The 14,276-nt window shown below is 45.3% G+C and overlaps 1 protein-coding gene across 1 annotated transcript in view; it reads right to left on the bottom strand.

Annotated features, from left to right (window-relative positions):
* The window catches only part of LOC109880766 (syntaxin-binding protein 5-like), a 309,642-nt gene extending 302,995 nt beyond the window's left edge, over positions 1-6,647 (bottom strand). Inside the window, exon 1 of the mRNA XM_031801429.1 lies at positions 5,753-6,647. Within this exon, the coding sequence (XP_031657289.1) occupies positions 5,753-5,908 (156 nt within the window). The 5' untranslated portion in view covers positions 5,909-6,647. The remainder of the gene's footprint in view (positions 1-5,752) is intronic.
* Positions 6,648-14,276: the final 7,629 nt, after the last annotated feature.

Genomic DNA, 14,276 nt, shown 5'->3' on the forward strand with positions numbered 1-14,276 from the left:
CTATCTAGTGAACATTCCTCAGGGCTTAATGAAAGACTAAAAGGCTGGGAGACAGCCTTTCATTCATCAAATGGGCAAAAATCTTTATAGGTGTGTGTGAGTTCTTCGGTAGTGACGCCTCTGGTCTCATGGGGCTCGGTAGTGACGCCTCTGGTCTCATGGGGCTCTGTAGTGACGCCTCTGGTCTCATGGGGCTCGGTAGTGATGCCTCTGGTCTCATGGGGTTTCGGTAGTGACGCCTCTGGTCTCATGTGGCTCGGTAGTGACGCCTCTGGTCCCACGACTCTTCCACCTTCATTACCCCAGGGAAGTGCTGCGTCCGAGGGAGGATTTCCCCTGCACACCGCCTCATTCATTCCCCTCTTACCCACCATTCATATATTTATTTCCCCACGCTACTGTTGACCATATCACCGCGGTAGGCAAATGGCCACTGACATTTGATTTTGTAAATAAATATGTCCTAAATTAAGAAATACATTTTTAAAAACTTAACCAGCACTTGCACTTTATCCATGTCAATAGTTGATGCACTATTTATCAAGTGTCGTTGCTCATGTTTGCTTCACCTTGTGGGTTGATATGCATCCGATGCGTATTCTAAAGGAGATGCCCGGCAACGTTCTCTAGCGAGTACTGATAGGCTGAAAGGCCAGGCGGTACTAGCTTTAAAAGGGAAAGAAATACAAATATGAACACCATTTCATTGGAGCTTTAAAATAGCAAAACACGATAATAGCTCTATCTGTTATTGGTAGAACAACTGTGCAATAGCGTGCTTCTCAACTCACGCTACCGCCCGCCTTTACCGTCTGTCCCTGTGGACCCGGTATGGTGAGAGACGTGTGACAGCACCACTGGTGGCAGAGCTGCAGCTTGACATGTGTTTGGCCCGAAAGGCCTCACGCAACCAGAGGCATCACTACCGAGCCCCATATAAAACCAGAGGCGTCACTACCGAGCCCCATGAGACCAGAGGCGTCACTACCGAGCCCCATATGAGACCAGAGGCGTCACTACCGAGCCCCATGAGACCAGAGGCATCACTACCGAGCCCCATGAGACCAGAGGCATCACTACCGAGCCCCATGAGACCAGAGGCATCACTACCGAGCCCCATGAGACCAGAGGCATCACTACCGAGCCCCATGAGACCAGAGGCATCACTACCGAGCTCCATATATGAACCATTTAAAAATCCTTAAATCAAGCAAACCAGACAGCACAATATTTTTTTAATGTTTCGTTGATGGATAGCCAGGGGCACACTCAAACATAATTTACCAAAAAAGCAGGCCGTAGGCATGACCAGGGATGTTCTCTTGAGAAGGTTGTGAATTGTATAATTTTCCTGTCAAAATGTAACAAGTACATTTAGGTGTCGGGGAGAACGTATGTAGTAAAACGTATATTTTATTGAGGAGTGAGTGATTTAAAAGTAAAAGTTGGCAGAAATATAAATAGTAAAGTACAGATCATCCCCATAAAACTACTTAGGTAGTACTTTAAAGTATTTTTACTTAAGTACTTCATACAACTGGAAATTCTAATAAGTACTGGCCGCCGTCAGAATGTATCATATCTACAGGGCCTTGCCTTGTCCAACACATGATTCTTTCCAGAACTTTCTCCAGTGTCAGTCCTCAGATGCTCCCTTCAGCATCCTTCACCTCTGCTTGGCAGTCAACTGCCTGCCCCTCCTTATGTTCCATCATTTAAAACGATCCCCCCATCCCCATTTCCCTCTGCTTGGCAGTCAACTGCCTGCACCTCCTTAAACTAAACTATTCCCCCCCATACTTTTCCCTCTGCTTGAGCTACTATGTTATTGTACTAACGGTCTTGCTCGCTCCTCAATTAATTATTTAAGGTGGGATCCAAAATTCCCCTCTCTTCAGGGCAAGGAATAATCGCTGCAGTCAGCTCCAAATACATCAGCTGGGCTGCAATGGGCGGGGCATATTTCTATAAATAGTGCCACGACAATCACATCAGCCCAACAGCACCGCAAGGATATCTCTGCTCGCCCGCTCACTTTTATGGGATATATAGATATGTCATAGACTCTCCGACACTAGAGCACTACCTGTGGAAGAGGGAGGAGAGGGAAACGAGGGAAAAGAAGGAAATATATGGTGGGATCCAAAATTCCTCTCCACACCATGGTCTGATGCCATCTGCCACCCCTTACCTCCATACCTTGGCCTGACAGTGATAATACTGCTAGGCTAACTCCCCTCCATACCTTGGCCTGACAGTGATAATACTGCTAGGCTAACTCCGCTCCATACCTTGGCCTGACGGTGATAATAGCGCTAGGCTAACTCCCCTCCATACCTTGGCCTGACTGTAATAATATTGCTAGGCTAACTCCCCTCCATACCTTGGCATGACGGTAATAATACTGCTAGGCTAACTCCCCTCCATACCTTGGCCTGACGGTAATAATACTGCTAGGCAAACTCCCCTCCATACCTTGGCCTGACGGTAATAATACTGCTAGGCTAACTCCCCTCCATACCTTGGCATGACGGTAATAAATAGAGCTAGGCTAACTCCCCTCCATACCTTGGCCTGCGGTGATAATGGCGCTAGGCTAACTCCCCTTCATACCTTGGCATGACGGTAATAATACTGCAAGGCTATCTCCCCTCTATACCTTGGCCTGACGGTAATAATAGAGCTAGGCTAACTCCCCTCCATACCTTGGCCTGCGGTGATAATAGCGCTACGCTAACTCCCCTCCATACCTTGGCCTGCGGTGATAATAGCGCTAGGCTAACCCCCCTCCATACCTTGGCCTGACGGTAATAATATAGCTAGGCTAACTCCCCTCCATACCTTGGCATGACGGTAATAATACTGCTAGGCTAACTCCCCTCCATACCTTGGCCTGCGGCGATAATAGCGCTAGGCTAACCCCCTCCATACCTTGGCCTGACGGTAATAATATAGCTAGGCTAACTCCCCTCCATACCTTGGCCTGACGGTAATAATACTGCTAGGCTAACTCCCCTCCATACCTTGGCCTGACGGTAATAATAGACCTAGGCTAACTCCCCTCCATACCTTGGCCAGACGGTAATAATACTGCTAGGCTAACTCCCCTACAAACCTTGGCCTGACGGTGATAATTGCGCTAGGCTAACTCCCCTACATACCATGGCATGGCGACGATAATACCTCTAGGAAACCTAAGCCCCTCCCCTCCAAACCATGGCCTGACGGTGATAAGTCAATGAGCAGCCAGCTGTGCACAAATACAACCACCCGTGGTGCCATTATTTTGAAGGCACATCTCTTTTCCCATGTGGCCCCTCATTATTAGCCAGATAATTATAATTTTGTGCAAAAAAATAAAAAAAAGTTACATCTGGCAGTCCACCCCTGTGATAAGACACAGCATAGGACATACAGGCCTGCACCACTGAACATCTAGTGGCATGTGAGAGGAATGTGGCCAAGACACAGGCTCTATCTAAGTGCTGAAAAGTTGTATCCATCTATTATTAGATTAAGCACATAACAAAATAGAACCCAGACTGAGTTATAAGGTCCAGTCAGACCCTGAGTCCAGGAGTGGAGGTTTAGATATACTATAGACAGCGTGTCTAGGAGTGGAGGTTTAGATATACTATAGACAGCGTGTCTAGGAGTGGAGGTTTAGATATACTGTAGACTGCGTGTCTAGGAGTGGAGGTTTAGATATACTGTAGACAGCGTGTCTAGGAGTGGAGGGCTAGATATACTATAGACAGCATGTCTAGGAGTGGAGGTTTAGATATACTGTAGACAGTGTGTCTAGGAGTTGTGGTTTAGATATACTGTAGACTGCGTGTCTAGGAGTTGTGGTTTAGATATACTATAGACAGCGTGTCTAGGAGTTGTGGTTTAGATATACTATAGACAGCGTGTCTAGGAGTTGTGGTTTAGATATACTGTAGACAGCGTGTCTAGGAGTTGTGGTTTAGATATACTGTAGACAGCGTGTCTAGGAGTTGTGGTTTAGATATACTATAGACAGCGTGTCTAGGAGTGGAGGGCTAGATATACTATAGACAGCGTGTCTAGGAGTTGTGGTTTAGATATACTATAGACAGCGTGTCTAGGAGTGGAGGGTTAGATATACTATAGACAGCGTGTCTAGGAGTTGTGGTTTAGATATACTATAGACAGCGTGTCTAGGAGTGGAGGGTTAGATATACTATAGACAGCGTGTCTAGGAGTTGTGGTTTAGATATACTATAGACAGCGTGTCTAGGAGTTGTGGTTTAGATATACTGTAGACTGCGTGTCTAGGAGTTGTGGTTTAGATATACTATAGACAGCGTGTCTAGGAGTTGTGGTTTAGATATACTGTAGACTGCGTGTCTAGGAGTGGAGGGTTAAATATACTGTAGACAGCGTGTCTAGGAGTGGAGGGCTAGATATACTGTAGACAGCGTGTCTAGGAGTGGAGGTCTAGATATACTATAGACAGCGTGTCTAGGAGTTGTGGTTTAGATATACTGTAGACTGCGTGTCTAGGAGTGGAGGGCTAGATATACTGTAGACAGTGTGTCTAGGAGTGGAGGTTCAGATATACTGTAGACAGCATGTCTAGGAGTTGAGGTTATGATATACTGTAGACAGCGTGTCTAGGAGTAGAGGGTTAAATATACTGTAGACAGCGTGTCTAGGAGTGGAGGGCTAGATATACTGTAGACAGCGTGTCTAGGAGTGGAGGTCTAGATATACTGTAGACAGCGTGTCTAGGAGTGGAGGTCTAGATATACTGTAGACAGCGTGTCTTGGAGTGGAGGTCTAGATATACTGTAGACAGCGTGTCTTGGAGTGGAGGTCTAGATATACTGTAGACAGCGGGTCTTGGAGTGGAGGTCTAGATTTACTGTAGACAGCGGGTCTTGGAGTGGAGGTTCAGATATACTGTAGACAGCGTGTCTAGGATAGGAGTGGAGGTTATGATATACTGTAGACAGCGTGTCTAGGAGTGGAGGTTATGATATACTGTAGACAGCGTGTCTAGGAGTGGAGGGTTAAATATATTGTAGACAGCGTGTCTAGGAGTGGAGGCTCAGATATACTGTAGACAGCGTGTCTTGGAGTGGAGGTCTAGATATACTGTAGACAGCGGGTCTTGGAGTGGAGGTTCAGATATACTGTAGACAGCGTGTCTAGGATAGGAGTGGAGGTTATGATATACTATAGACAGCGTGTCTAGGAGTGGAGGTCTAGATATACTGTAGACAGCGTGTCTAGGAGTGGAGGTCTAGATATACTGTAGACAGCGTGTCTAGGAGTGGAGGGCTAGACGCAGTCAGAGTGTCTAAGATGAGAAGCTCTGAAGCAGGCAGAATGTCTAAGATGAGATGCTCAGATGTTGGTAACTGGTTTAAGATGAGAACCTTTGACTGAGTAGCATCCAGAAGACCTGGCAACATGGCAGTCAATCTACGCAATCTGCTAGGTTCTGTTGGCTACTCGATTCCACACAACAAACATATAACCTACTCCATCCCCAAAAAGCAATGCAGGAGCGGGCCTGCGTTAACATTTCACTACCACTGTTTGTCTACCGATACGGTAACCGCTAGTCGGCATGCATTCATCTGGCCCTTGTAACAATGCTGATGGGAAGGATAGGCTTTTAGCTTGGATGGTTTTATACACCATCATCGGTCCATTTAAGACATATGACAGGGGGAAACTAGGCACACACACACACGCGCGTACACACACACACACTACTCACCTTGCATATGTGAAAGTTTTCCGAGAGTAGCGTCTCCTGGACATGGATATCCTGTGGAGTGGGCGGGGTACCGGCTGCATTGCTGCATGACGGGGACGCGACAGCCCCCTGAGAGGAGGAAGACAGGCCATCCAGTACCTTCCGAAACTTCTTCATCTTCCTTTAGTTTACTGAGAAATAAGAACGTCTATATCAAAATATTCTAGCAACCTAATCAAGAGTTGTAATTATTTTCAAAGGTTAAGATGAGGCGAGAATGTTTGGTGTTTTTGAGGGTTGGCAGGCGTCGCTTCCTGTAGCCTCTCTCTCCTTCGCTCTCCTTTTTAAGTGCAATTCAAAAAGTCCTGGAGGGACCTCATCGTGCACTTAGGCTTCCGTCCACAAAATTGTTTATCTTGGTTTGATGGGGATGCTTATTGGTAAAAGAGACTAGCCAATTGCTAATGGAGGTCTATTGCGCACCAGAGTATGCCACAGTAAGGATTTCACCTAAGAAACTTCATGTTTCTTTAGCCTGCTAAAACCGCATTACAATAAAGCATGACGGCAAAAGACAAACTAAAAAATGTAAATCAATTAACTGCAACAATTATGAGCGACTAACTATACAGATAACCAGCTAAATGATCAAACAGTTACCAATATACTACCTAAACAATGCTTCAAACAGAAATCGCACTGTTTTGGCAGAATGGAGAGTGAGAAAGATCTATGCAGAGAGACAATGCAGCTCGCTTCCACTCTCTTGGCATCACAACTCGAAAATAAAGTCAACCATCGTGCGAACCAAGAAGAGGAACAGGTAAACGAGAGTGGAATCAGGTCAAATGAAGTCGTCAAGACGATTTGTCGCGGTTGTTGACAGCCCCTCTCCTCCCAGCCTTGATTCCCTGCAGTCTAGCCCTGTCCGTGGTACTGGAAAACTTTACCACGGCCCCGCCTCTTGGTTTCCGTCATCTCCCCGCCCTTACTCGCAAGCGATTGGATTACGGTTCTCAGCCAATACGTACCGAATGGTATGTTGAATAAAAGCAACGGGGAAATAATAAACTTCGCCTGCTGGTTTGTGGAACCGCCCTATTTTAAAAACGTGGGTTTGTGTGAATAGCCTATTCATCATCAGGCTTCCACACATGGGGAAACCAAACTTGACTCTCAGTAAATGTGGATGGGGAAAACACTAAGGTGGCAGCCTAAGGTTGTTGCTTGTTTAGCAATACGAGAAGTCCTTTAATTCAGCCTTATGCTGCCGGAACAGGATCCTCTCAGTTTTGGACGCATGCCTTCCGGAACCTATGCCCGTTTGCCCGGATCCGGTAGCATACATCTAATAAACAATACTTTTCGACTGTTTGCAACGTAATAAATCCAACAACAGAGATCATAAGATCAGAGAGAGATCTTCACCCCCCCCTAATGTGAAATATCAGCCTGGGGCTGATATTCTGTGAATTGATTCGGGCGCTGGGACCGGAGATTATGTTTGCGTAACTTTGTAGGTTTTGAGACCAAGGTGTGCCCGTTTCTGTGGTGAGAGAGAGACAAACGTGTGTGTGCATGTATGTCTCTGCTCTGATAGACATAAGCCTGCAACTTCCCATCTCTCCGGTGTTGCACTGCATAATTTATTTTAAAGTATCTAATACGCACATTAGTCTTATTTTCCCCCTTAGGCCTCTAGAATTGTACTGTTATGGTAAGATATGCCACATTATTTGTGGTTGCATTTCTGACACGTTTTGGCAGTGGCCTGCCTTCCTGAATTCTGGCCTAGTGGGCAGGCAGGACCGCATCTGCAGTTTGATAAGAACAGACAGGCAGTAGCCCATCCACTTAAGACACAAAATCCAAAACCAACTGAAATCTGTTTGTGAACATCGAAATTGACATGTTTTCACAACGAAACTCATTTCATCAAATTGTTGAGGAGAGAGGAGAGAGGAATGAGAGAGGAATGAGAGAGGAAGTGGGATGAGTGGGTATGATGAGATATTCTGTAAGGTAACATGTCAGCCTATTAATTATTTTTAAATTATTCAAAATCAAATACACTATAATTGTAGCCTATTTCTGTAGGCAAAAAAAAAATGAAAATGTTGCCTGTTCTGATTTATATTTAGGTTGCAGGGAGATTCTGGGAATGTCTTACTCTGGTTTCTTGAAAGTTTTCCTGTGAAGTTTTATTCACTGCATGTTTCACAACGTTTCTTTTTTTTACTCTAAGCACAGAGAGGAACAAATGGAAATTAATTTCCATAGTCCTTAATCATACAGAAAACATACATTTTCTATTGTGAAACAGCATCAGTGAGATTTGAACCTATAATCTTATGTACTCTAGCCATGGAATTAGTCCACTGAATTTTTACGCACAAAAAGCTGTTCATTTTAGTCTATTCAAACAAATTAAAATAAAATAAAATACCATTTTAATTGGTCACATACACATATTTAGCAGATGTTATTGTGGTGGTGTAACAGAATGTTTGTGTTGCTAGCTCCAACAGTGCAGTAGTATCTAACTATTCACAACAATACACACTAATCTAAAAGTAAAATTATTTAATTAAGAAATATATAAATATTAGATCATGCAATATCGGAGTGGCATAGACTAGAATACTGTAGAAGAGAATACAGTATGTACAGTTAGGGGTGGCAGGTAGCCTAGTGGTTGGAGTGTAGGGGCAGCAGGTAGCCTAGTGGTTAGAGTGTAGAGGCGGCAAGTAGCCTAGTGGTTAGAGTGTTGGGGAGGCAGGTAGCCTAGTGGTTAGAGTGTTGGGGAGGCAGGTAGCTTAGTGGTTAGAGTGTAGAGGCGGCAGGTAGCCTAGTGGTTAGAGTGTAGAGGAGGCAGGTAGCCTAGTGGTTAGAGTGTTGGGGAGGCAGGTAGCCTAGTGGTTAGAGTGTAGAGGCGGCAGGTAGCCTAGTGGTTAGAGTGTAGAGGCGGCAGGTAGCCTAGTGGTTAGAGTGTAGAGGCGGCAGGTAGCCTAGTGGTTAGAGTGTAGAGGCGGCAGGTAGCCTAGTGGTTAGAGTGTAGAGGCGGCAGGTAGCCTAGTGGTTAGAGTGTAGAGGCGGCAGGTAGCCTAGTGGTTAGATTGTAGAGGCGGCAGGTAGCCTAGTGGTTAGAGTGTAGAGGTGGCAGGGTAGCCTAGTGGTTAGGGTGTAGAGGCGGCAGGTAGCCTAGTGGTTAGAGTGTACAGGCGGCAGGTAGCCTAGTGGTTAGAGTGTGGAGGCGGCAGGTAGCCTAGTGGTTAGAGTGTGGAGGTGGCAGGGTAGCCTAGTGGTTAGAGTGTAGAGGCGGCAGGTAGCCTAGTGGTTAGAGTGTAGAGGCGGCAGGTAGCCTAGTGGTTAGAGTGTGGAGGCGGCAGGTAGCCTAGTGGTTAGAGTGTGGAGGCGGCAGGTAGCCTAGTGGTTAGAGTGTGGAGGCGGCAGGTAGCCTAGTGGTTAGAGTGTAGGGGCGGCAGGTAGCCTAGTGGTTAGAGTGTAGAGGCGGCAGGTAGCCTAGTGGTTAGAGTGTAGGGGCGGCAGGTAGCCTAGTGGTTAGAGTGTAGGGGCGGCAGGTAGCCTAGTGGTTAGAGCGTTGGGCAACCGAAAGTTGGATTAAATCCCCGAGCTTACAAGGTAAAAATATGTAACTCTGTAATTTTGCACGCCCAATTCTTCCGTTTTTTATTTGTAAAAAAAAAAAGTTTGAAATATCCAATAAATGTCATTCCACTTCATGATTGTGTCCCACTTGTTGTTGATTCTTCACAAAAAAATATAGTTTTATATCTTTATGTTTGAAGCCTGAAATGTGGCAAAAGGTCGGCAAAAGGGGGCCGAATACTTTCGCAAGGCACTGTACATATGAGATGAGTAAAGCAGTATGTAAACATTATTAAAGTGACCAGGGATTCCATGTCCATGTACACAGGGTAGCAGTCTCTAAAGTGCAGGGTTACATAACAGCGTGGTAGCTGGCTAGTGATGGCTGTTTAACAGTGCTAGTGATGGCTATTTAACAGTCTGATGGCCATAAGATCGAAGCTGCTTTTCAGTCTCTGTCCCAGCTTTGATGCACCTGTACTGACCTCGCCTTCTGGATGGCAGCAGAGTGTACAGACCATTGTTCGGGTGGTTGATAACATCAGGTGCTGTAGGTGTCCTAGAGGGCAGGTAGTTTGTCCCCAGGGATGCGTTGGACAGACCGCACCACCCTCTGGAGAGCCCTGTAGTTGTAGATGGTGCAGTTGCCGTACCAGGCGGTGATACAGCCCGACAGGATGCTCTCAATTGTGCATCTGTAAAAGTTTGTGAGGGTTTTAGGGGCCAAGCCAAATTTCATTAGCTACCTGAGTTTGAAGAGGTGCTGTGGAGCATTTCAGATCATCAGTGATGTGTACGCCGAGGAACTTGAAGTTTTCCACCTTCTCCACTGCGGTCCCATCGATGTGGATAGGGGCGTGCTCCCTCTGCTGTTTCCTGAAGTCCACGAACAGCTGATTTGTTTAGCTGACATTGAGTGAGAGGTTATTTTCCTGGAACCACTCTCACAGGGCCCTCACCTCCTCCCTGTAGGCCGTCTCGTCATTGTTGGTATCAGGCCTACTACCGTTGTGTCGTCTGCAAACTTGATAATTGAGTTAGAGGCGTGAGTGGCCACGCAGTCATAGGTGAACAGGGAGTACAGGAGGGGACTGAGCACACACCCTTGTGGGGCCCCTGTGTTGAGGATCATTGAAGTGGATGTATTGTTTCCTACCTTCACCACCTGGGGGCGGTACACCAGGAAGTCCAGGACACAGTTGTGCAGGGTGGGGTTGGGCCCCAAACTTTATGATGAGCTTGGAGGATACTATGGTGTTTAATGCTGAGCTGTAGTCAATGAACAGCATTCTAACATAGGTATTCCTCTTGTACCGATGGGATAGGATAATGTGCAATTCTTAACTAACCTCTCAAAGAACTTCTTGATTACAGAAGTGATCTATGGGGAGATTGTCATTTAGTTCAGTTATCTTTGCCTTCTTGGGAACAGGAACAATGGTGGACATCTTGAAGCAAGTGGGCCTGGCCGGTTCCCCTCTTTCCACTGGGATTCTCTGCCTCTAACCCTATTACAGGGGCTGAGTCACTGGCTTACTGGGGCTCTCTCATGCCGTCCCTGGAAGGGGTGCGTCACCTGAGTGGGTTGATTCACTGATGTGGTCATCCTGTCTGGGTTGGCCCCCCCCCTTGGGTTGTGCCATGGCGGAGATCTTTGTGGGCTATACTCGGCCCTGTCTCAGGATGGTAAGTTGGTGGTTGAAGATATCCCTCTAGTGGTGTGGGGGCTGTGCTTTGGCAAAGTGGGTGGGGTTATATCCTTCCTGTTTGGCCCTGTCTGGGGGTGTCCTCGGATGGGTCCACAGTATCTCCTGAACCCTCCTGTCCAGCCTCCAGTATTTATGCTGCAGTAGTTTATGTGTTGGGGGGCTAGGGTCAGTTTGTTATATCTGGAGTACTTCTCCTGTCCTACTCGGTGTCCTGTGTGAATCTAAGTGTGCGTTCTCTAATTCTCTCCTTCTCTCTCTCGGAGGACCTGAGCCCTAGGACCATGCCCCAGGATTACCTGACATGATGACTCCTTGCTGTCCCCAGTCCACCTGGCCGTGCTGCTGCTCCAGTTTCAACTGTTCTGCCTTCTTATTATTCGAACATGCTGATCATTTATGAACATTTGAACATCTTGGCCATGTTCTGTTATAAACTCCACCCGGCACAGCCAGAAGAGGACTGGCCACCCCACATATGCTCTCTCTAATTCTCTCTTTTTTTCTCTGTCTCGGAGGACCTGAGCCCTAGGACCATGCCCCAGGACTACCTGACATGATGACTCCTTGCTGTCCCCAGTCCATCTGACCGTGCTGCTGCTCCAGTTTCACCTGTTCTGCCTTATTATTATACGACCATGCTGGTAATTTATGAACATTTGAACATCTTGGCCATGTTCTGTTATAATCTCCACCAGGCACAGCCAGAAGAGGACTGGCCACCCCACATAGCCTGGTTCCTCTCTAGGTTTCTTCCTAGGTTTTGGCCTTTCTAGGGAGTTTTTCCTAGCCACCGTGCTTCTACACCTGCATTGCTTGCTGTTTGGGGTTTTAGGCTGGGTTTCTGTACAGCACTTTGAGATATCAGCTGATGTACGAAGGGCTATATAAATACATTTGATTTGATTTGTAGGAAACTGTGAGCTGAGTTATTTAACGTTCTCTGAACTATTTGAGAACATTCCCAATGTCAGTTGGAGAACGTTGCTAAAACATTAACAACATTTAAATGAAATGTAACCACATTTGATCTTTTAGGAAACATTCTGTCAAAGTAATCATTATCACCGTTAACACCATTAGCACCATTATCGTTGTTATTACCATTATCACCATCATCAACGTCATCACCAGTATCACCATTTTCACCAGTATCACTGTTATTACCATTAACAGCACTATCACTATTATCACCATTATCACCATTGACTTCATTACCACTAGTATTACCATTATAATAGTTATCGCCATTATCACCTTTCACACCATTATCACTATTATTACCATTAACATCACTATCACTATTATTACAATTAACATCGTTATCACCATTATATCCATTATCACTATTATCAGGCACTCTAAGAAACACCTTTTGTCACTTTTTTTCGAATTCATTCCAGTACATCAGAGCCCCCCGGGTCAACCACCTCTCTCGAGCTCAATTTTGTTCAGACACCTCCCGATTTACAAATAAAGCACTGGTTAAAACCTTCCCCGGCTGTTTGCATTTGGCAGCTGTGCAGTTAGTCATCACACCGGCTTCTGGAACAAAAGTGACCTGCCTGCTCCTCATTAAAAAGCAATAACTGGGAACAATAAATAATTAAATTCGACACAGAGAAACGTTTGTCTGGTGATGGCGCGTATGTGACGTTCACATCTATAGTCATGAAGGTTAACAGAAGAGGCGCCACGGTAAATAGGAACGACCCCGTAGAGACGGTGGACTGCATTGAATAAGCGCTTACATCACCAGGTAGCCTCTCTTCTCTCTCTCCCCCACGGCAACAGTCAACCCTTAAGAGTCTATTGACGCAAGCAAGAGATATCACTCAAATGTATTGAGTCAATAAGTACTCAACCCCTTTTGTTATGGCAAGCCTACATAAATTCAAGAGTAAAACTTTGCTTGATCCTTAAAGTGTCTATGGACGCACCCGTTTGTCAATCTAAGAAACATACATTTTTTATCCCCATCAAATATCAGTTTATCAGTTTAAACTGGAACTATCAGTTTAAACTCAGTTTAAACTAGAAATATAATTTTAAACTAGAGATATCAGTTTAAACTGGAGATATCAGTTTAAACTGGAGATATCAGTTTAAACTGGAGATATCAGTTTAAACTAGAGATATCAGTTTAAACTAGAGATATCAGTTTAAACTAGAGATATCAGTTTAAACTAGAGATATCAGTTTAAACTCGAGATATCAGTTTAAACTAGAGATATCAGCTTAAACTGGAGATATCAGTTTAAACTAGAGATATCAGTTTAAACTAGAGATATCAGTTTAAACTAGAGATATCAGGTTTGGTTCATGATCTGTGTCTCAATCTACTGCATCCACCAATGGCGGCCTTCCACATCTGCCGAGCTTCAGCTGTGTTTGTCAGACCAGGAGACGTCCCAAAAATGGTCATTTCTCACAAAACGGTCTACTCCGAACGGTTTGGCCTACAAAACTAATATGTCCATTCTATGGAAAGGCGAGACTCTCACGAACACAATGGTAGTGTGTTTCACGAACTCGTCTGAAAGTAACCCTTACGAACTAATGGAAGAATGGAGGTAGATTTCTGCCAACAAAAAGTTGTCCCCCAAAAAAATATATATATATATTTCCTGAGCTTTCGCCTATCTCCTAGCTCTATAGGACAGACACTTCAAAACCTTATTCCTTATGATGCATTTCCCTGTTGTATTTTTGGCCGTTTATGAATGTGTTATTCAATGTCTATGTGCTGTCGTAGTAGTACAGGCCAACTGCCGTATTTTTTAAAAACAATTCCATATGTTAACTTTGTTTTCTTAACAATCTGCCATTATCGTTATGGTTGAAAACCTCTTAGTCTTCCAGGTGGAAAGGTTTTCAGGGGGGGGGGGGGGGGGATGTTACAGCCACAGGTTGTAGAGTTATTTGTCACAGGTAATCAGTTAGCTGTTGGGACTTGAGGATCATTTCTTCAGAGGATTTCAGCATTATTATTTATCCTTTATTTAGCCAGCCAAGTCAGTTAAAGAACACATTTTTATTTACGATGACCACCTACCAGGGAACAGTGGGTTAAACTGCCTTGCTCAGCGGCAGAACGACAGATTTCTACCGTGGCAGATTCAATCCAGCAAACCTTTCTGTTACTGGCCCAACGCTCTACCCTGCCGCCCCTCCACTCTAACCACTAGGCTACCCTGCCGCCCCAACGCTCTAACCACTAGGCTACCCTG

This window comes from Oncorhynchus kisutch, linkage group LG2 (assembly GCF_002021735.2).
Source record: "Oncorhynchus kisutch isolate 150728-3 linkage group LG2, Okis_V2, whole genome shotgun sequence".
Taxonomy (NCBI): Eukaryota; Metazoa; Chordata; class Actinopteri; order Salmoniformes; family Salmonidae; genus Oncorhynchus; species Oncorhynchus kisutch.